At 58.2% G+C, this 23179-nt stretch overlaps 1 protein-coding gene across 1 annotated transcript; it reads right to left on the bottom strand.

The window, feature by feature from the left end:
* Positions 1-1901: 1901 nt before the first annotated feature.
* Positions 1902-21973, bottom strand: TF (transferrin). The gene is made up of 17 exons (XM_075003758.1): positions 21823-21973; positions 17724-17890; positions 17435-17543; positions 15814-15999; positions 15131-15260; positions 14599-14654; positions 13112-13284; positions 12802-12973; positions 10672-10820; positions 10177-10270; positions 9250-9288; positions 8443-8601; positions 6359-6506; positions 5063-5127; positions 4104-4288; positions 3235-3421; positions 1902-2142 (listed from the first exon to the last, which is right to left on the bottom strand). The coding sequence occupies exons 1-17, from the start codon at positions 21863-21865 to the stop codon at positions 2105-2107; spliced, it is 2100 nt and encodes a 699-aa protein (XP_074859859.1). The 5' UTR covers positions 21866-21973; the 3' UTR covers positions 1902-2104.
* Positions 21974-23179: the final 1206 nt, after the last annotated feature.

Raw genomic sequence — 23179 nt, 5'->3', positions numbered from 1 at the left:
AATACCACCTCCGCGCCCAGCCAGCCGCTGCCGGGGCAGTGAGCCGGTCGGTGGGCACAGCCGAGATGTAAATGAACAAAGCAGCGGTTACACTCGGTGGTTGCACTCCTGCTCACTAGCTCCTGGTCACTCTGTATGCCAACCCACAGGTGTTTTAAAAACACAGACATGGAGCGCGACTGCTCCCTGGGACTGTCTCCGCCAATTTGGGTCACCCTGAGCAGCTGTGACCCTTAACTCCGACAGCTGCCTGCTCCCCGGCCGATGGACATGCGAAACTCATTGGCTTGAACAGGGAGAAGATGAGTCCTGCTTGTCTGCAGCGTTACGGCCTCACTCAGCTTGTTCACAAGGGAACCTGATCTTGGCCATGAGACACCGCAGCCCCCTTGTGAATCTCGGCCCTGTGGTTGCTGCCCTCTGTACGTGCCCATGCAGGACACACACACACACACACACCAGGAGCTGACGTTATGTTTACAGGCTGGGAGGGTGGAGAAGGGAACAGAAAGAAGCCATCCCCGTAGGGCTTTGCCCTCCCCACACGGCCCCTGGGAAATGTGGAGAACATGGTTGATTTGGAGGTTGTGGGGGTCATTTTAACTGCTGAAAACAAGAGCAGCTGCAGCAGGGCCAGACCCCCGCGACCCAGCAGGGTGTCCCACACCGGGGAAAGGCAGGGGCAGTTCACACCTCAAAGCACAGACCACAACCCCCCATCATCTTTTCAAAGAAATCTCGTGACGGGGGTGGGAGGGGGCACCAATAATTGGACTTTGGGGAGGGGGTTGACCCGATCTTTCCGCTCTTGCGGTTGGCAGCACTGGGCCTACGGGGGGGCGGGGGGAGGAAAATGGAAGGGGTGGACTTTCCCCCGACCAGGCTAAGAGACAGAGGTGACAAAGCAGGCGTTTGGAAAGGACTCACAAAGGGGAAGAGTGGGGCAGACACAGGGGAGTGTGCTAGGGTCAGAGGTGAGCGGGCGCAGAAGACTCCAGCTAGCCACGCACTGCATCAGGACGACCCTGGACAATCGTGGTGGGCTTGGACTTCAGCCCCCAGTCCCGGCAGCTGCGGCGCGCGAGCTGTACTGTGTGCAGAGCTGAGCAAGGCGCCGAGAGAGCGTAAGGCTCCCACCCGAGTTCTACGCACTGCGCTATTCATGTCACCCCTGGAAAAAGCAAACTATAAACCAGAAGCCTCGTGCCCTTGGCTGGAGGGGGCGAGCTGCTGGGCCAGTACCAGCCAGGCAGTTGCACTGGGAGGCCTCAGCTCTCAGGAGCAGACGCTAGACCGAGGATCAGCACCCCCCGAGTGTGCCGACAGACCGCCAGATATGGGCAGTGCGGGGGCCCTGTTCCAGCTCTGGAGGTTGAAAGCACGCAGGCTGTACAGCAGTCTGGGAGTAGCCATGAGGGGCTCCTGAGTGGAGCTGTGACTGGCAGGTTGGAGCCTGCCTTCTGTGAGCAAGCTGACGTGTCAACCCTTTGGAGATGTAGGCAGTTGTCCTTCCGGAAAAGCATGCAGTCTCCATGTTCCATGAAGGGAACTACGTTTATTTGCAGCTTACAGGGGCCAAGCTCCAGCACCAGAAATGCTGCGCATGTAACATTAGTGGAAATTGCAGCTCCGCATTTCTGACTGGTTCCACTGGGTATCTAAAGTTTGGATCCGAACAAGCTCTACTGGTTTGGGTTACGCTGGGTGTACGTGATTATTTGTATTACCATAGCGCCTGTACAGGTTCATCGTTAGAGTTTCCAAAGGAATATGCCAAGCACACCACAGACCCTGCATAATAAACAATGCTTTGAGGCTGGCTTGGGCTGTTGTGTGTGTTTGAACCTGAGACTCTGCAAACGCAAAAGAACAGCCCGACTCAAATCACTGCAAGCCCGTGGTTAGTCTCTAAGATTTTATTTTCCACTCTGGTGACAGCAGGGGGTTGTAAAAGTCACGAGAACAGGCTCTGTGAGGGCAAGCTAAGGGAGGCAAGAGACAGCGGCAGCGGGACCCGTCTAGCTAGAGTTGGGTGCTGAGAAGGCTATGAGGAATGAAGCTTCCGGGTTTCGCCTCCGGCTGTGAGGAGCCCCTGCTGAGCTGATCAGGCCCGGTCCTTGAAGCGACAGACCTTGAGGAGTTCTGTACGGGGGAGACAATAGGCAGAGTCAGGTATCGCTGGCGGAACGCATCTCACCCCTAGCAGCATGGGGAGGCTGGCGTGCACAAAGGCCTCCCACGCGCTCCCCACCCAGCCCCGACAGCCTGGCGCTCTTTGGAGTGGGTCCCGGCGGGGAGCTTGGAGCTACGCTGGCTGTGCGTTCGCCAAGCAGGCCGCGCCAGAGGGCAGGGGCAGCAGCGTTCACAGCAAGGTCCTCCACTTTCAGCTCGCGCGGGAAAGCAGTTCCAGTCGGGGAATAAACCTTTCAGATTGGTGGCCAGGGGACTGGGTGAGCCCAAGGGACTCGCGAGAGGGTCCGAGGGCACTGGCTCAAAGCCATGCCTGGTCCGCCCAAGCCAAGAGTCACTGCCATTCTCTGAGCGTCTCACACGCGTTGGAGATCTGAGGCTACATGCTCAGTGGACATGCACCCACATCACAGAACTCACCTTCTGCTCTTGGCCTCTCCTCTAGTTTGCCCCCTTGCTGGTGATCTCAGAGGAGAGGCCAAGAACTGAAGGAACGTGACCAACGACCTTGTCATCTTTTATTCTAAGGCCTAGTTTCTACGGACCAGGACTGAGCACATTGGCAGGGCAGGGAAGGCTGTATCACCGCTTCCCATACTGGGCCTATACTAGAGATAAACAACAGAGCTGGGCTGCAGGTGGTACCAACCCAGCACGGTTCAGCTCCTCATGTTTTTACAAACCAAAAAGAGGCGTTGTAGCAGAGGGGAAGCCGTGTTAGCCTGTATGTGCAAAACCAGTGAAGAGGAGCCCTGCAGCACCTTGAAGACTAACAGATTCATTTGGGCATAAGCGTTCATGAGCAGAAATCCACTTCGCCATCCAAAACGGGATTTACCCATGAAAGCTTATGCCCAAATCTATCTGCTCGTCTCCAAGGTGCCACGTTTTTAAAAATGTCTTGGTATCTTCACAAGTCATTGCCCTCATTTTGCTTGGAAATTGGCTTGAGCAGGGACAGATATAACTCTCTTAAGCCCTGTGATCTTCATGTCTATGAAGCAGAGAGATGCAGTTCATCGATTTCCCGTCTGGGTTTGTTACCTGATGGTGAGCACTGACTGATGCTGGAGACAGAATCAAAGTATTTTTTCCCCAGGAACTTCTCATAGGATGTTCCCTCAGAGAGTCTAATCAGGCACTTGGTGGAATCCTTGAACAAAAGGTCCTTGGTATCTGACTTAAACATCTGAAAGACAGCTTGCTGAGATCCACTCCTTCCGTACAGGGCCTGAAACACAGGAGGGAACGGGTAAGCAGACACAGACAGATGAAAGCCAACACTCAGCCACATGCAAAGTTAGATCACCTGACGGGCACAAAGCTGGAGAAAGCTCTCTCACCACCAACAGAACATCAGAAAACCAAATGTGTACAGTCCTGAAAGAGCTTCCCTCTACAGGCAGCGGGGGAAAGAAGCAGCAGCCACAAAACCCAGCAGGGGTATTGTCCCGCAGCTTCACCTGGAAAGAGCTCAGACAACACGGTGACGGGGAAGGTAGAAAACCCCAATCCAGAGCGCAGAGATTGCAGGCTGAAGCGGAAGCTGATCTGAGTCACTTTGGGCTCTCTAGAAACAGAGGTCTTGAAATAGATATTTTCCTCATGCTGAGGGGCTGGATTCACCCATCTCCCTCGTTCACTTGGGACAACTTAAGGTGGCCAGAGATTCCCACAGGGCAATTCCTCTAGTACAGCAGGACTCTCTGCTAGCAAAGGAGGAAGGTCCTGATCTCCTCTACTGCTCCGGCAATGGCATGAAAGGCCACTTGTGCGTGCAGATTTCCAGTGGATGAGACAGAATATGGAAACAAGCTGAAAGCGAGAGAAAAGCTGACGTGCTGCTGGTTCCCTCTGAATGCTAAGAGGGCAACAGAAAAACAAGCAGAATAGATTTCTGCCCCTGTCCTGACCTGCTGGTTTATCAGCATCTGGCGGACAGCAGAGGCTTTGTCGTCACGCGTGACCACAGCATGGGCAGGAACTTCGGCCAGGTTGCAAGTCGTGTATTCGTCGTAACGGCCGCGGCTTCCATCGAGACACAGCAACTCGAACTGGTCGCTTTTCAGTGATTTCGCCCAGTCTTCAGTATTGTGCCCTTGAAGGAGAATTAGTTGGAGGCTCGAGAACGGTTGGCCAGCGGCTGCCTGTGTGGCGCCGTGGGGGAATCGCTGGGAATGTCTGTGTCTGGGTACAAGCACGTGTCTAGGAGATGAGCTGATGAACTCTCAGCAGGAGGCAGCTGGTGCTGGGGAGACCTGGAGGATTTACTCCCAGATCTTCTACTCACGTTCGTTCAACTAGCTGATGTGCTCAAACCCCCTAGGCTGGTTTGAACAGTGCAGCCCAGGCTTGCGGAAATGGGGACCGAGCTCTCAGGCCTGCAGACGCTGTGCCTGGGGGCGTCAGGGCAGGAGCGAGAGCTCTGCATGGGGCCGTTGAGGGGGAGCTGGGCTGACGGGGGCAGAGAACTAGGGGCAGCCCCAGAACCCGTCCGTCTGGGCCTTGTGAAGCCGGACCCAGGCAGAAGGAGTGAGCAGCCACTGGCGTCTGACGCGAGCACTGGGGTTTGCGTCCGCCCACCGGGCAGGTGATGAGACTTGGCCCTTCGGTGACTCCACGTGAAGCCCGCGGAGGCCCATGGAGGGAGCAGGCTTTGGCTCCAGAGCACAGCGGCGCTGAGGGCGAGGGGACAGAACGCTGCAAGAGCCCAGCACCTCTCAGCGCCGCAGGCAGCACAGAGTGGGACCCCCGCACGGCAACGCGAGGCCTCCCCGTCGCCCTGTCGCGGCCAGGCTAGGCCTTTAGCGCCCGCGCGCCTGGCCAGTGAATCACTGGTGGAGTCGCAAGCCAAGGGGAGCTGGTTACCTACCGTTGGTGTTCTCGCCGATAGTCGTGTGCTTCACGAAGGCCACGTCCCCCTTCTCAACCAGGCACCTATCCAACACCGAGAGAGAAGAGAGCGGGTGTTACAGGCGCTCGTGACTCACTGGCCTCCTGGATCTGCTGCTGCCGCTGCCCATCGGGGGGGCCCGTGGGCATTTCCAGCTGGCTGAGACTTGAGCCGGACTGACCAGGGCCGCGGCCTGCGGAATCCAGGGGGAACGTCACCGCTGACGCGGCGCAGGGGAGGAGAAAGCCGAAGCTTCGCCCCGCAAGTACGGGACACGCCTGCTGTCAATTTACGGACGTGCTCGTTCTGGGGCTGCACAGCTCAGTTTGCCACCCTCATGGTCCCCTGCGGCGAAGCCCCGGCCCGTGTGCGTCAGTAGGGGTGCCTCCGACTCCACCGCCTCCTGCGAGCCGTGAAGCACCGCTGCCGTTTCGGCACCAGTCGGGAGCCAGACGCAGCTCATCGCCAAAGGCGACTCGTGCTTAGTGCCGGTGCCGAGGAGCTGGCCCCGGGGGCAGGGTTTGGGCCCCCGGGGTCCCCGCTGGGGCCATACAACGCTTTGGGGGAAGATCTACAAGCCCATCCCTGTTCTCTCAGTTCAAGGGCAACCTGTAGCGGTCCTCTCCCTTGCAGACGCGTAGGCAAACCCCTCCTAACCCCATCCCGATCCTTCCTGGCCACCCGAAGGGCTGGGGCGAGGGTTAGCGCCCCAGAGCTGCCAGGCCATGGCCCCAGCCCTCCTGGGCAGCCGGGGAGTGCAGGCAGCTGCCTTCCCCTGCGTACATTCCCTGCTGACCCTGCACCCAGGCGTGTACAGCAGACCCTCAATTACGTGCCCTCGCGTAACTCCAGTTTTGCATACGTTGGGGGCGGCTTTTTCCCCCTGCGGAACGCACGTTCTGCAGCCAGGGAAGCAGCAGGAGCACCTGGAGCTCCTTCTGCAAGGTAAGCCCTGGGGACGGGAGGGCAGCTGGGGAGGGTTAAGCCTGGCGGTGGGTTGGGGCTGCAGGGGGCTGGGGGTGGCGTTGGGCCGGAGCCGTGCGGGGGGTGGGCGGATGAACCAGGGCTGGGGGGAAGGGGGTTGAGCCAGAGCCTTGCATGGAGGTGGTGAGCCGGAGCAGGGCCAGGTGTGGGGCTAAGCCAGAGCTGCGTGGGGCCGGGGGGGGTTGAGCCAGGCCGGGGCGGGGGAGAGGGATTTTGAGCGGCGCCTGTCCCGCGTTAAGGCGCGAGCTGGCAGCGCGCGTGCCGAGGGATTCCTGTACTGAAGTCACCTACCGGAAGGCCCCGCTGTACCCGTAGTAGCGCTCGTTGGTGTTGGCGGCACACACGAATTTCCTGGGCACGTTGCCGTTGCCCACGCACAGCTTGCAGAACGACGAGTCGGCTGGAGAGCCAGGAGCGCAGCTTTCACTGAAGTAGTTATCTGCCGGGGGAACACAGAGCACCGGCTGTGGATTTCCACTCTGGCTTTTCTCTCCCCTTCATGAGAATCGTCAGCTGATTTGCCATTGTGAGGTCTCGAATTAATTGAAATTAGTTGACATAAACCCTGCGTCTGCGTTAGAAGACCCAGGAGGTGTTTCTTTAGCTGAACGCGGTAGTGGTTCTTTTTGGAAAGCACTCGTTCCTGTGCTGCCCCTGGACAAAGGGAGGTTACGGACATCCAGCCCCCCAGGAGCAGATGGGCACCGCTCTGCCGAGGGCAGCAACTCTTGTGCAGCAGGTTCTCAGCATGAGACTCAAAGCCCATTGCTCCTTGTCCTACCCTCAAACACTAAGGAGAGTAATTTGTCTCCCTCCTCCCTGTGACACCCTTTCGGGTACTTGACAGCCGGTCTCCGCCCCCTCGCAGCCATCTCTTCTCCAGCCTGAAGCAGCCCAGGACTTTCAATCGCCCCTCGTCGGTCGGTTTGGAAATAAGAATTATCTGTGGAGCTGTTGTGGCCCAGGAACCCACTGAGCTGGCTGTTGTACAGACACTGAGCCCAAAGACAGCCCCCGCCCATGCAGAGTTTACAATCCCACTAATATCCTCAGCCTAAGAAATAGCACAGGCAGCCTCCAGGAATCACTGGGGACTGGGCCCGCTGTCAGTAGGGGCAGGGTGAGCCTAACATCCTTCGGGGCAGGAAGACAGAATTTGCTCTGTTGGTGCAGACCAAGGCTCTATCTAGTCGAGCAGACTAGACCAGCTGCTCTAGAAGCAAACGCAAGAAACGCTGCAGCAGGCAGCTATGGGCTACGTCTACACGTGCAGCCAACATCGAAATAGGCTATTTCGATGAATAACGTCTACACGTCCTCCAGGGCCGGCAACGTCAATGTTCAACTTCGACGTTGCTCAGCCCAACATCGACATAGGCGCAGCAAGGGAACGTCTACATGCCAAAGTAGCACACATCGAAATAGGGTGCCAGGCACAGCTGCAGACAGGGTCACAGGGCGGACTCAACAGCCAGCCGCTCCCTTAAAGGGCCCCTCCCAGACACACTTGCACTAAACAACACAAGATACACAGAGCTGACAACTGGTTGCAGACCCTGTGCCTGCAGCATAGATCCCCAGCTGCCGCAGAAGCAGCCAGAAGCCCTGGGCTAAGGGCTGCTGCCCACGGTGACCATAGAGCCCCGCAGGGGCTGGAGAGAGAGCATCTCTCAACCCCCCAGCTGATGGCCGCCATGGAGGACCCAGCAATTTCGACGTTGCGGGACGCGGATCGTCTACACGGTCCCTACTTCGACGTTGAACGTCGAAGTAGGGCGCTATTCCGATCCCCTCATGAGGTTAGCGACTTCGACGTCTCGCCGCCTAACGTCGAAGTTAACTTCGAAATAGCGCCCGACGCGTGTAGACGCGACGGGCGCTATTTCGAAGTTGGTGCCGCTACTTCGAAGTAGCGTGCACGTGTAGACGCAGCTATGGAGAGCTCACAAGACAATTTCTGCCCGAGACCTTGTCGTTTTCATCCTGGCCGTTAGCAGTCTAGCTGGGCGTATTATCCACACACGTGAGCAGGGTTCCCTTTGCTTTCTTCCACCCAGGGGCAGAATAAATTTTGTTGAGTGCACTGAGGCATGGGTGGATGCGCACCCCCAATAGAAACACACGCTGCTGGCCGTGGGCATGATGGGTGCTCTGCTCCTCAGCTGGGCAGCAATCGAATCTCTTCGGCACAGCCGCTCGGTTGCTCAGCTCCCTGGGAACCGAAGCAGCAGTTCCCCCGTGGCAGGGCCCAACCCGCACCCCCGAGTCACCAGAGGCTCGAAGTTTGGAGGAGAGCTGGGGGATGAGGCACTTGCTCTCTTCCATTGGCCTCGCTGATGCCTGTGCCAGGGACATGGCTACACGAGGTGACTCACCGAAATTGCAGCTCTTGGTTTGGTTGTAAATCAAGCCCATGGGGACGTTCCAGCCGGCGGTTCTCCCCACCCCTGTATGGCAGGACTTCTTCTTCCTCAGGTTGTTCCAGCTGATCCCACGGTTGGATTTCTTCACCACCGCCACGGTGTAATACGTTTCTGTCACACAGCAGAGGAAAAGGAAGTGACGCAGGAGAGTCGAACCTGAGCCAGGATTGACACTGACGGGCCCAGAATTCCTTTCATCCCTCTCCTGCGACGAGAGGCTCTACGCCAGGCAGAACAACAGTACCGGCCCTCCCGCGCCCCCAGGCTGAACGGGTCAGCCTGCCCGTTTCTGCCTCTCACCAAGGCCAGGACAAGACGCCTCAGAGGAACACACGAAAATACCACCTCATCCACCTGGGCAAACGCTAACACCGAGGGGTAACGCTCCTCCCGAGCCCATTTCCTTAGGCCCTTTGGGTAAGTAGCGTCTTCCCCTCGGTACGCTCTACCCTGACCTTGCTTTTCGGTCGGCTTTTAGCTGTGGTCAGGTTGTCAGACTGACTAGTTTGGGTGGGTTCTTCCTGTTGCTCCTCCCTGTGATCCTCAGTCTCCATAACTGAGGACCAATAGGAAACGTTCCCCTTTGCTCCTGCCTCGGTCTCCCGGAGCACGCCCGCGCGCGCTCCACGCCGCCACAAACGGTCCCCAGAGTGGGGAACCCTGGCCGGCCCCTCGCTCGCTGTTGCTTGACTCATTTATTTTTTTCGGTTTCCTGGAGGTCAGGATTTTCTTTTCTCCCCCGCTGTGACCAGGAATTACCTCCGACTGTTCCTTCCTGCTGGCATCGTGTAGTGTCATCTGAAATGGGAAAGCGGGGGAATTTTCAGAGCGCTCTTCAAAAGCACGCCTGCAGCTAATGCTAGAAGCAGCCCTCCCCGGCACCGGGCATGTCGCTAGTTTGCTAAGGATTCCGGCCAGGGCCCGGGGCGGGGGGCGGGGGGTGGGACTTCTCCGTGGGGCAGCTGGCAAGCTCCTTTCTGAGGCAGGCTTAACGCAGAAGGGGAGAGGAACAGCTGGTCTAACATCCAGGGCATTAGCACAACAAAGCTGCCTCCTCTGGGGCAACAGCTCAGCAGAGCGACTGGCGCCGGCCTGGAAGACGGTGCCTTATGCTGGTGAGGAGTTTAAGTCTGCAGCTGGACTGCCCTGTAACTTTCTGCCTCAGGGGCATGAGCTGGCCTAACTGCGCTTGGTAGAGGCAGAGCATAAGGGTTGCTCAGGACAGGCCAAACCAGCGGTCATTGGCCTGTCTGGTGTGCCCCAGGCAGCCCCTCCCCACCTGGATTGCTGGCCAGGAGAAGCCCGGTCTGGAACCGGCCCCCGGAGAACATGCCTGTTCCCCCAGGGATAGAGTCAATGGAGGAGTCCCGGGCCACACTGCCCCCGAGGCGGGGGTTTTCCAGGAGAGGGAATGGGGGTGACCAGGCTACCCTGCTCCAGCCACTAAGGGGCTGCTCTAGCCTACGCTCGCAACCACCTGCGTCTCAATCAGCGTGCGGCTCCCAGAGCCGCGGTGATCTAAAGGCCATCTGAGCCCCACCCCACCCACCCGCTGATGTTTTCTGGATCCAGCTAATTGTGACCAGGATCAGGGCCATCGACTTATCACACTTCAAAATAAAGTCGGTAACGCCCCACCCCCCCACCCCCGAGGACAAGCGAAAGGGGCCGAATGCGCCTGCTCACCCCCGTAATACTCTCCCATGACTGGCACTAAGCCGCACACGCCAGCCGTGTAGACGTGGCCTCCATCCAGCGCCATGGCATCCGCTTCACCTTTCTGCAATGAGAACAGCCCCTCAGACGCGAAGCGAAGCTGCGTCTCACTCAGCCTCCCCCCCACCACACAACTGCGGCGAAAGAACAGCAGAGCAAGCAGCTCACACCCTGAAGTGAAAGGGACTTGGATGCCGACCGCGAGAACTTAGAAAGCATCCGGGTGAAATGCTCCGACAACTTGTAAACTGCTGACCAGAGGGGCAAGGAAAGAAACCTGCCAGGACTGAGCCTGTGCTGCGAAAAGTTGCGCTTCCAACAAATTGGCCTTTCCCAATGAAAAACCGTTCCGCTGAGACTGTCCTGGCCAGAGCTGCTCAAAGACAGGGAGAGGAAACCGCCCTGCCCTGCCCTGCCCTGCGCCAGCCCCCACCCTGGCAGCCGCGTGGAGAGAAAAGCCCGTACCATTATCTTCACAATACAGTCTTCTGTGGTTCCTGCCACGGCACAGTCTAGGATGCCTCCGCTCACTGTGCTCCATGCATCACACTTGGCCTTCTCATCGTTGCTGATTGTGCACCACATCACCTTTTTCCCAGGGCGTTCAGGAGCCTCTGGAGAAGATGGAGAGGTGGAAGGAATAAGCTCAAGGCTCCGCTAACCCTTGAAGCCACCAGCTGAGCGATTCTGGGAACAGCAGGGCGGCTGTCACCAGTGTCATTGGGCACACAGGCTCCCGGCTCCCGATTCCCAATGGTCTTGTTTGGCAAATCCAGACTACTGAAGAACAAGGGTGTATGCAGGAAAGGGAGGTCAGTGGGCTGGGTCTGGTTCTCACTGGACAGGGGATGCCTCAAAACCGAGTTATAGACTTAGACCTTGAGGATGGAAAGGACCATTAGATCCTCCTGTACAACGGTGGCCAGAGCGTTTCACTGCTACCCCCGTCCTGGGGCTGAGGATGTGCGTGGGACCGAAGCAGCCTCCAGAGTGGCAGCTGGGCTTTGTTCGAGGTCAGCAAGAGATGGAGACTCTGCCACTTGCCGTAGATTTACTTTGGTTTCACTTTAGCGCTGCTGATTTGCGCCAGCTCAGAATCTGGCTCTGTGACCCCTGTACCGCTCAGCACTGGAGGTGCTGTGCATTGCTCTGCAAGAGGCTCTGCACAGCCCCAGCCTCTCCCCCCACAGCCCAGACATGCTGGGGTGAATTTCGTGGCTGAGTAGTTTATTTGCTAAAAACACCATGCAGTTTGGGGGCAGAACGCATTCATCAGGTGGGTGGAATTCGGTTAGCAGCTTCATCTCCCACACCGAAATGACAACACGCAGCACACAGAAGCCTGAATATTTTGTTTGGCTTTTTTAGAAGTAAATCTTCCGGGACTACACTTACTTTGAAGTAAACTGGTTTGTTTCCTGCTGAAATTATTTCTTTTGGTTTGGTTTTGCCCAAGCCCCTTTGCGGATCTATCCCCGTGTTACCCAGACATCCAATCACAATGGCCCAGTATTTTACTGTCAGGTGTTTCCCATGAGCTGCTCTTGAATGAGCAACAGAGCAGAAACAATTAACAGCAAGCGGCCGGCAAATAATTCCTGACTGCAAATTGCTCCAGCCCTCCCCCCACTGCCAGCGCTTACGCTTTGACTCTCCCAGTGTTTCTGTGACTGATTCTTGGCCTGGCCCTCGTTCAGCAGCAGGTTGTGGGGACCGGCAGCGCTGACCCTGCAGGCAGCTCACCCACAGGCCTGCGGCGCCAGTCCCGAGTCCCTGCAGAACGGTGCTCCCAGCCGCCGGGCGGAGGCAGGTGGGTGCGTGATGTCACTTTACAGGAGCCCCGGGACTGGTGAGGGAGCATCCGTAAGAGGGACAGAAGGGAGGCCCAGCGTGGTGGGTGGCTGAAGCCAAGCTAAGGGCAGCGTGTGTCCCCAGGACAGGGAATGGCTGGCATGTCACCTGTCCTCACCCCACTGCTGGAGGGACAGGGATCCCTGTGTGGCACAGCGCTTAGGGCCCACCCCAGCATCCCCGCCCCTGCCTCTGGCAACACTGGGGGCTGTGCCCCCGACTCCCTTGCTGGGCTGCTGGCTGGCGAGGGGCGAGCAATGGGTGAGACCAAGCCACAGGAGCGTACAGCTGAGCTGTCGGAGGAAAGGGCTTGGGAGGTGCCTGCCCAGCCAACCGCTCCTGGGCCGAGAGGGAGAAGACAGAGAAGGAAACGTGTCTCCCTGCAGCCTGGTTCCTCCTCCGAGCGCCCCTGGGCTGTGCAGCGAATACCGAGCTGGAGCCAGGCCGCTGCGGGGGAGACACAAACTGCTGCTTGTGATCTGCCGTGGCGCACGGAGTCCGAACCTTGGGCCAAAGGAATCTGCCTTCAAACAGACCCAGGCGTGGCAGTGCCACCTGTTCTTTGAACCCACGCAGCTGGGTCCGGCTGTCCTCTACACCCGGTACGGCTCAGGGGCCCCCTTGCGTGCAGGGAGACGAGCTGATGGAGTTGCTTTGCTCGAAGAGCACGATCTGAGCCGGGGGCTCCTAACGGACTCTTCCCCTCCCCCAAATGTCACGGCCCCCTGCCCGATCCCAGCTCACCTGGCCTGAGACTCTGAATATCCATCCAGTAGTTGTAGCCCAGGTAGAGCTGGGCATCTATCATGGGGGGGAGGCGGACGAAGCCGGTGGCGATGTCCTTGAAAAGCAGGTCCTTCCCGTGAGGAGAGCTGAAGAGCTGGAAGGAGTCTGTGGTGTCCTTGCCGTACTTGGCCTGTCAGGAGCGGAGGCGATCAGGCGCACGCCAAGAGCGGGAGGTGGCGTTGGGGAAGAACTGGAGAGAGCGAGCAGGGGAGCCCAGAAGCAAGGCTGGACCAGAGGGGAAGGGAGGGAAGGGGGAGCAAACCCCTACCTGAGCCTGAGAGAGGAACCTGAAGATCTTGTCAGCCGAGTCATCCGTGCTCCGTGTTACAACGGCGTGAGCAGCCACCCTGCTCCAGAAACACTCTCTGTACTTATCCACCGGCTTCCGGGCGCCGTCTTCACACAGCAGCTCATACTGGTCTACCCCGCTGGGGTCGTTTTCTGGGAGGAACGGAAGCCACACCTTACAGCAGCACCACTACTGACAGGGGCTTGGAAGGCCCCATTTCAGGAAACTCCCCCGTCCCGGTTTTCACCCTGCATGAGAGGCGTGACACACCCCCTCCCTCCCTGTCCTCCCATTTTCCCAGCCAGAGAGCTGAGGCCAAAGGAGACAAAGGCCCAGATCCACTAAGACTTAGACACCCTGAGAGCCGCAAAGCCTGGGAGGCGCGCCCGGCTCCCCGCCTGTCCAGTGCATGGGGAGACCCAGGCTCTGGAGACTGGGACCCACAAAGCCTGGGAGGCGTGCCCGGCTCCCCGCCCTGTCCAGTGCATGGGGAGACCCAGGCTCTGGAGACTGGGACCCACAGAGACCAGGACCCGCAAAGCCTGGGAGGCGCGCCCGGCTCCCCGCCCTGTCCAGTGCATGGGGAGACACAGGCTCCAGAGACTGGAACCCACAGAGACCAGGACCCGCAAAGCCTGGGAGGCGCGCCCGGCTCCCCGCCCTGTCCAGTGCATGGGGAGACCCAGGCTCTGGAGACTGGGACCCACAAAGCCAGCCTGCCACGTGAGTGGGGAGCCAGCTAAGCTAGCCAGTTGGAGAAACCGACAAGTCACGTGCGTCCTAAGCCAGCCAATGGCAGAAACCGACAAGGGACTAAACCCTGCCCCTCTCTTGGGCCTGGAGGCAGGTCTGTGCTTGCGATCCGCGGCCAGGCTCCCTGCCTCTGCAGCCTTAGGCACGGAGTCCACTCTTGCATTTCCACACATAACAGCGGGGGAAGGGGAGAGGCACCTCAGACCCTTTGTGGATATGGACAAAATGACTTGCCCGAGTGGTCAGCAGTGAAGCTGGAAGCAGAACCAAGGTCTCCTGAGTCCCTGCCCAGCGCATTGCCACAAGCCCATCCTCTCTCTCCTGCTGGCATGACCGTACGAGGTTCCCACACAATGTTGGTGGAGGTGGAGCCTGTCCCCAACTTTAACCTTGCACAGGACAATGGGCAGGTGGGATTTCGCTGGGCAGATTGAAAAAGCAACATACAAACTGGTCCCCACGCTCCTAGCCTCGTTCAGCCGCAAACAAGAGCCATTCGGCTAAGGGGTGAAATCTGCTCTCCCAGTTACTTATTGAGCAGTTAGGTACACAGCACACAAAGCTTATTCGCTCGCAGAGACAAAGGGAAAAGAGGCTTGGGATAAACCAAGCGAGAACCGAAGGCCAGTGCCACGTAGACAGAAGTCAAGGAAAGAGACCCAGTGACAGACCTGCCCAGAAGGTAGCAAAACGGAACGGTCCCACCTGCCTACCTTCAACCGTGCTGTGCTTGATGAAAGCTACTTCTCCAGCTCCATCTTTCAGGCACCTGGGGGTTGGGGGATGGAAAAGGAGGACACTGAAATATTGTGTTTGTTGCTAATCTCAGGTCACCTCCGTACGTTCCGGACGGCTGCTTTGGAAGCAAGCCTCAGGCACGTGAGAGTTTAGCTTCCCAAAAAGCCACGGGGCTGAGGAAGGACATGCAATGACTGAGAAGAATTTTATAATGATAATCAGCAGGAGGAGAGGAGCCCACTGATAACGCTCTGTATTGCCAGGTGCAAACTACAGCTCAGTGCCTGGTCGCCATCCGCTTGTAGAGGCTAGGAGCCCTCTTCGGTCACATGCGGAGAGGGGATGTTTCTTCCATTGCTCATCAGGAACTCATGAGTCAATTGGGTCTCAACTACTCCACAAGTGTGGCTACACCAGGAGACCCAGTTGTGGTACAGCTGTCTCTGCACATAGCAAAAACGCCGGGGGGAGGCAGATAGTTATCAAATACAAAGAACTGTCACTCACTTAAAGGCTCCAGAATAGCCAGAGTAAGGCCCCGTCCGGGAACACTTCTGGCCTGGGCATAAGCGGCACAGGTTTGGTTCATTTGCAGGAGCACCAGGAACACAGGAAGCTGAGAAGAACTGGGCCACAGCTATGGAAAAAGACATGCACTGGGTATCAGCAAACTCCCCCTTCCCCAAACTGCCTTCTCCCCTCAGGGTAGTAGCGTGGGCTGTTTGGAGGAGAACAGGAGTGTGGCGGAGAGGGCGTGTGCAGAAAGGAGGACTGCCTGTAATCTGAGGCCTTTGGAAGGGGCGGCTTGCTAAAGGGGACATGGGGAAGCTGGCATCCCCAGCAGGGCAGAGGCCAGGGGCTGGCCAGCGGCACAGGGCAGTGGTGCAGGGTGTTTGCACGTGGCAAAGTAGAAGGGCCTTGCGTCAGGCTGGCGTCTTAGAACTGTCGCACAACAGCCCTTCTGAGGCGCGGCTGAGCAGAAGGTGCTAGGTCCCAAGCCAGGGAGCTGTTGCTCTCCTGACAGTGCCCTTAGGGAGGGTGGAGGAGGAAGGAGGGGGACCAAGGAAAGGTGAAGGGCTCCACTGGCGCGCTGCTTTCCCCGAAAGGTTTGCCACCTTCCCCAACACTGCTCCATCCCTGCCCTCCCCACCCCGCCAGCTGAATGCTCCCCACGCTCTCTCCCAGCTTACCGTGGGTTATGGGCGTGGTTCTGTTCCAGGGTAAGATACCCTTTTTCAACAGGGTCCCAATGGGAATGACCCAGCCAGCAGACCTGTCCAGCCCTGTGTGGCAGGATTTCTTCCCTTGAAGGTCATTTATGGTGAAGGTGGTTTCTTTCTTCACCACGGCCACACCGTAGTAGCTGGTGGTCGAGTCTGTCAGGGAAGGAGCCAAAACAAGCAAGTGTTGGAGCAAAGGAACAAACCAACAGAAATGGGTGTCGCTTACCATCCCTTCCAGCCCACACAGTTGTCTTCTCCCATGTCATGCGAATCCTGGCCAAAAGAAGCAAAGTCCAACATTTTCCACCTCCTAACAACACAGCAAGACACCTGACCCTTCGCTTGGTTCAGACGCAGGTTCCCGCGCCAGCATCAATCTGATGGTAATGGTTGTAATGGACACAGTGTTAAATATTCCACTTATTATTGTTACTACTGGTTCCTAAATGCTCTTGTCTTTCCCTGTATTTGCCACACATGCGCAGCTCTTAACAGCTCTTCCCCTGGCGAGGTGTCTTTTTGCTGGCAGTAAAGATGACGTAAGTGCGTAAGGTTTGCAGGCCTAGACTCCAAACTGGGTCTGGGAAAGTCTCCCCTTCCCCTGTCTGGCACACGTTACATCTGCGCGAAGGGACTGAGTTCAGCAGGCACCCGCTGCTTTCACCTCCCTGACTTTGGTACCTTTTCAATTTTCACCAGAACATGGCGAATAGAAGCACTCGGCGGCGCTGCTGCAGTCTGAACTCTCTGCATGGTATCAAACCAGCCTGACCTTCCAAACAGAGACCCGTGTGACAATGCAAAGAGAAGCCTGGGAGTTTGGGTGGGATCTGGAAACCGGGCGCTGATGGAGACAAGAATGGAGAAGTTCTGTGGTTTTCCTCCCAGAGTCCTGTGTAAGGCAGTCGAGAGGAAGAGGACGACAGGTTTTCTTTTCTGTTTATTTCCCTTTTCATTGGGCTTGTTCATCCAGAGCCCAGCCTGTGCGCTCAGTTCCACCTGGTCCTCCACAAAACAACTGCCCCTATGTCACTAGAGAGACAAGGTGGGTGAGGGAATCAGCTACACAGGCCTGGAGATGAACTCTGCAGGTCAAGGTGACACTAGCCCTCTGCTCAGCAGGAAGGAATGAAGCAAGAGCTGGAAGGGTGCGGCAAAGGAAAACACCCTCCGACCAATCAGAAACCAAGGGGATTAGGAAAGGCCGGTCTGGCTGTAGGGAAGCAGAGGCAAGAGATGTGAATGGAGTGGTAGACCTAACACTGAGAGCGCGGGCAATGCGGCAGGGAGCAGGAGTACAAGTCACTGCTACTCTACCAAGGCACTCGGGGCGCGACGCTCAACTTGCGTAAACTGGCCCGGCTCTGTGGAGGTCCCCGCCTGCGATCAGCCCTCGCACCAGCAGAGGCCTTGACCCTTGGACTGTGGGGAGCTCCGAAGCAGGACAGAGTCTCTGAGGTAGCATGTGGACTTGCCCAGAGTTTGTGCCTTCCCACTACGGCATTATTAACATGTTGCCAGCTAGCAACAAAGTGGTCAAGGCGCCGCCAGATTATGCTCAGTAACGGGGCCCTCCATGCAAACGTACCTTCTCCTGTGCCATAGACCTCAGCCACCACCGGCTTCAGTTTATATGGGGCCAGGTGTGCTTCGAAAATGTGGCCCCCATCCAGACTAATGGCATCTGCTTCGCTGACCTGAAACACAAGAGGGTTAAACCAGTTGTGGGCCATGCCTCAGTGGGGCCAGAAGTCACGGAGCTCTGATTAACAGAGCCTCTCTTTGGCTGCCTTCCCAGCTGGGGTGCTGCTGGGGCGACGCAGCCAGGCCCCGAAGGAAAGGAGATAGTGGCTCAAAGAGGACAGCCGGCAACTTACCGCAATAGCTTTGATGCAGTCATGGTGAGTTGTTTTCCTCACACAGGTGAGTGAAGGGGTTGTGGTGGACATCTTTGCTTTCAGTTCCGTACATTTCTTCTGCTCCGCTTCGGATATAGTGCACCATTTAAGGGTACTTTGGGCCGGGGCTTCAGGAAGACAGAGCACTGCGGAGAGAGCACGCGAGGATAAAGTGGTTGTTCCATGAACCTCAGCCCCCGAGGGGAGGAACAGCATCCCCCTCTACCGCCAGACATAGGTCTCCCTTGAGGGCCAGGGATCTCTCCTCCCCAGCTCAGTCCCCCTAACAGAACCAGAGATTGGAGCTCTGTGTGTCAGTTTCGCACGTCTAGATTTGAGCAGATACAAAGGTCCAAATTCCCCTTCGGTGAGCTGAGTGGAGTTACTGTACTGATGGGTTTGGCCCAAAGTGTGGCAGAGGGGAGGGAATGAAAAAGGAGGCGTGTAGATATGTTTATATTCCAGCTCCCACCAAAGAGCTGCCTGACAGAGATTGACATCACCAGGAGATTTCCACTAAGCCTCCTCACCCCATCCCAAGTGCAGGATGACGCCCAGATCTTCTGCGCGTAGGGGACAATCGTTCCTCTTTGGAGGAAGCAGAAGAAAAAGGCGCAACCGTGACCTTCTGTTACTCAGTCTTGAGTCCAAAGTGACCGTCCTCTGCGCAGTCCCTCTACATTTGTGGCGTGGCTGGGAGCAGGGCTGGGCTCCCCAGCTGAAGGCAGCAAGCTCTGGTAAATGCCAGCTCCTCAAGAAACACGTGGTCTGGTTCCTGCTGTGTCAGGGCACTTTCCACATTTGCTTGTGCTTCTCTGCCCCGGAACGACCCTCCCACTTTTCCATCCCCCTGCTCTACCCTAAAGTCCTGAGGCCGCCCCCCCCCCCCGCCCCGGCCCGGAAGAGCTGTGCAGACGGGCGCGCCCGCCATGGAGATCTTTGGGGGTGCACAGCCTCCACACTGGCCTGGATCTTCCGACCTAAGGGGTGCAGGGCGGGCGCTGCTCTCCTGCCTTCTTGCCCTGCGCCCCGTAAGAAGTAGCCAGGAGCAGAGCTCCTACCCTGCGGACCTCAAATAAGCATGCGCAGCGCCAGCTCTGCAGCTGCAGGCCTCCGGTGCTGCCGAGGCAAACTGCCCCCCCCACCCCCCGAGCTCCTGGCAGCCTCAGTGGGAACACGGAACGGTGTCTGTTAGACTCGCCTCGCCAACATGCCCATTCCCGCTTGCTGAGAGGGCAGGGAAGGCTGCACAGCCGTTGCCACCCCTGCCCTGTCACACCCCTGGAAATGCCCTCGGGGAAGGGCCACGCCAGCAGGGGGATGCGCTGTCTGAGCTGGCCAAACCACGCCCAGTGTGGGGCTGGACGGGGGGGTGAGAAAAGGGAGCTTGGTGCTCCTTGTCCCCCCGCTGCTCCTGCGCTGAGCCGGAGCAGCCCAAAGGCTTGTTCCCTTGGGGGGAATTGCAGGAGCTCAGAAGCACCCTCAGTACCCCCAAGTCCCTGGCCCTGATATGGGGAGAGGTGGCATCCAGAGCATCGCCTCAATTCAGGGACTTCCCTGGTGGCCGGCTAAGGCAGCTTCCCCCTGCGGCATGCAGCAGTGGAGCCAAACCAAGCAGCTGGAGCGAGGCCCAGGGTGCTGGCAGTATTCCCACCCCGCTAGCCATCAGCGCTGGGAAATTGGCCATGGAGGTATGCAGCCGGTCTCCCGCTGCTGCCCTCTCCCTGCAGCCGCAGCCATGCCCGCCAGCCCTCAGCACCCACGTACTGGTAACTCTCTCCCTGGCGGGAGGGAGGCGGGTGTGGACACCGGACTGCGCTGTCAGGGGCAGTTCTGCTTTCCTGGCTCGGGTGGGAGTATGGGGAAGGGAGACAGGCTGACGACACAGCAGCACATGAAAGGGTTTAACTCCTAGCAGAGATGGAATTGTTAGCAAAAGCAAAGGGGGCTGTTACATGTGGGGGGCAGGGGTGACATTACAGGTTTGCATAAGATAATGGACTATGTGGAGCCGGCGCATTGTAGAGTCAAAGGTCTTGTTAGCGAGCGCGTGGCTGTTCTGACTTCCTGCCTAGTCGGGTATCGGGTACTAAAGACGCTGAATGCAGGGGTTGGTGCGGCGTAACGCCTTCTACTGCACGGAGGCACTTGTTAAAGTGGTCGTGGGCAAGACGGAGGTTGGACAAGGGCACAGGCTGGTTGGGGGACAAAAGGCCCTGACGTGAGCCTCACCAAAGCCAGCAGAAAGACTCCTTCTGTCTGCACACAGCTTCGCATGAGGCCCCCCCGGGGAGAGAACTGAACTGCTAAACTCTGAGCATCCTGCTCTGCAGAGTGAACCCGGTTCTTTCCCAGCAGGTTCCTCTCGTGGCACGTTACAGAGAGGGAGAAATACCTTCTGTGCTCTGAGCATTCACCAAGTTCTCTGCCCCGGAACATAACCAACCGGTATAAAGAAAGTGACAGACTAGGTAACTTCAGCCCCAGTTCTGCAAACATGTCCTTCCGTCCCACGCGCTTTTCCCTGACTTCAGTGGGACCGGTCACATATGTAGTCACATGAGCACTGACGTGTTTGCAGGCTGAGGACCTGGGGCAGGAAGGGTACAGCATTAGAGACAGCCGCTCCTCTGCTGACCAAGAGCTTGGCTCAATCGCAGCGAGGTCCTTTAGCTGGCACGTAGCAGCCAGCGGCCCGAACTGGAACTGGGGCGCAGCTACGCTCGATGCCAAGCAGAAGACAACACTTCATGTAAGACAAGCCGCGTGAAGGGGAGGTCCCAAACCCCAGCTGGGAAGGGACCACGGTAACTAGCAAGGCTACTCACTCCCACAGAGCACGACTTGCCCGTTCCAAACGACCGCACAAGAGAAGGTCTGTGCAATAATCAGTGCTTCTGTTTCACCTGTACAACGCTGCCATTGTCCACAGCCTTTTTCTGCTGGCTCCTTATTGCTGAGCTGCTCCCAGCTCCTGTTCCCACACCTCCCCCTTTACCGCTCGCTTTTCAGAGAGCCCTGCCTGGTTTTCGTTTTGTGTCCCCCCACCCCTCCTCTCTACCGCCTCCCGTCTGAGCCAAAGTCCAGGCTCTGGCGGACAGAGGGACTCTGTTTGGGAGGTGGACTCCCCAGCACACAGAGGGGTCTGGACAGCAGCAGAGAGAGACGGGGTTTGTCATGAGCACAGTTTGCACAAAGGTAACCAGGAGCCTGGAAGAGCAGGTGCCAGAGGCAGGAGTACAGGCCTGGCTAGTGGAAGGAGCCTCGGGGACCTGGCTGGGCCTAGGAGGAGGAAGAGAGGTGCTCCTCAGAGCCTCCTTTGCTGCGCAGCGCTGGGGTTCACAGCCACTAGTCACGCCAGACCAGTGTGGAAACCTCTCTGAGATACCACCAAGCAGTCCCCGCCAGCACTCTCAGCCACAGGCGCCTGATGGCTGTGGGGAGAGGGGCACCCCGTCTAGCCATTGCAATTTTGGTGGGGGCACAGGGAGGCCATGGCCCCGGAGCGCTACCACCAGTCGCCTGTCATCTCCAGGCATTTGGAGGGTGTGTCTCTGCAAGGAAGGTAGTACCCAGCTGAGCTGCCGGGAATCCCGCACAGCAGAACCTGGGGCAGGTTAGGAAGACAGGAGCCTCCAGATTCTGCAGTAACTGGTTTGTCACTTCCACTTTCGAGATTCTTTGCACCTCCACCCTCCCCTGCAGCCAGAGGTCAGTGTAAATAACGGTCAGCCCGGCCCTTTGGACCGTTGGGTGCCTGATTCAAAGCCCGCCGAAGCCAGCGGAGAAGCTCTCGTGGCTGTCACTGGACTTTGGAGCAGGCCCTTAGCTACGATGCGAAGTGGCTGCAATTAGAGCTGCGAGTGCCGTCTCTGGGGAGCGAACCCCCTGGCAAACGGCTGGCCTGGCCCGGCGCCCTGCTGCTGTTTTCTCTTCGTGCCCTGCCCAGCTCAGCGACCGTGGGCATTCACTGTGCATGGCTCCTTTCTGCACTGGCCTCGCGCTCGCCGGCTCGGGCAGGGGCTGCTGAGAGTGTGGGCGCCAGCCCACCGCCAGCTGCTGAGATGCAGACACTTACCCAGAAGCGCCCAGGACAGCACGGCGTGGAGCACAGACCTCATCCTCGTCTCCTGGGCTTGCCCCTCAGGTGTTGCAGGAGCTGTGCTCAGACGGGCCCCTCCGCGGCTGTGAGGGCTGCTGGGCTCTCCTTGCCCTTATATAGAGGGCCAGGGCGTGCTGGGCTAGCAGAAGCAGCGTCCCGGCCGTGTTTGTCCTGCCTGGTTTCCCAATCGCTCCTTGGCTTCCTCTCCCCACCCCCTGCCCCATCCCAGTCAGGCCACTTTCAGGCAGCCTTTGGCTTTGGCACCAAATCACAGGCCGGCCTGCGGGGGCGCGGGGCAGGTGCCTGTGATTCCCCGGAGGGGTTTAACCTGGGAAAGTCCCACATTGTGTCATCTGGATCCTGCTCGGGCTAAAACACAGTGGGAGGGGCCCTGGGCTTTGTTCCAGCCACCCGCTGCCTTGCAGAGCTGCTGAGAAACTCAGAGCCAGTCCAGCCTGTTTATTTCCTTTTCTCCCCCACTAACTTCTGCCTCCTCGGCGGCGGCCGAACCCCAGGCCTCGGCACCGGGGCATTGGTCAGTGCCGCACAGAACGCCTGGTGCCCTGACTAAAACACAGGCTGAGGCGGCAGGAAGAGGCAGGTTGCGATCACAGAGCCCTTCCCACGCAGAAGGAACGGCCCCAAAGGGCTTTCCTAACCCGCTGAGTAACTCGGCTCCCATGGGCCATCCCTGAGTGTCCTCGTTACTCCCTGCCGCGTGAGGCTGCCTGCTCTGGGGTCTCCTGCAAGCCTCTTGGGCCTTTGAACGGACTTCAGCTCTCCCCACCCCCTGGCCCTCCAGAGGAAGCTGCCCTGGCGTGGGGTGAGCTGCCAGGAGCCCCTGTAGGAACGCACCCTCTGGAGCAAAGCGTTGGCGCTAACCGTGCACAGCCACAATGGTCTCACCACATCCTCTCCGTACGCCCTCTAACGACTGCTCCTTCCTGTGCCTCCCCTGCTCGCCCACCAGCTCAGGAGGCGCGGCCCCCCACAGCCCCTCCAGGCATTGACTCACCTCTCCAAACTACCAAACAAGCTGCAGCAACAGTGTTCTCCTGCGCACCCCCCACCCCGACCCGCAGACCTCTCCGGTGGCTGCCTGCATCTTTCCTGCTTTGGAACCATGCTCGAAACCCATTGAAGTCAGCTCCTTCTTCTCCTGGAGGGGCGACTGCCCTGCCCAGAGCCCTCTGCCTAGGGCGTGACCTTCGCTCTGGCACCACTGTGCTCCAATGGGACCTTCGTTAGCCCTCCTTTGAGAAACTCCCGGGCCTCCAAGACCCTCTCTTTCATAGTGCTCTAAAGCAACGAGAGATGTTCCTCCAGTCACAGC

The sequence above is a fragment of the Carettochelys insculpta genome, chromosome 10, assembly GCF_033958435.1.
Source record: "Carettochelys insculpta isolate YL-2023 chromosome 10, ASM3395843v1, whole genome shotgun sequence".
In the NCBI taxonomy this organism is placed as follows: domain Eukaryota; kingdom Metazoa; phylum Chordata; order Testudines; family Carettochelyidae; genus Carettochelys; species Carettochelys insculpta.
The sequence above is the reverse complement of the archived record's forward strand: the minus strand, read 5'-3'. Positions and strand labels throughout refer to the sequence as shown.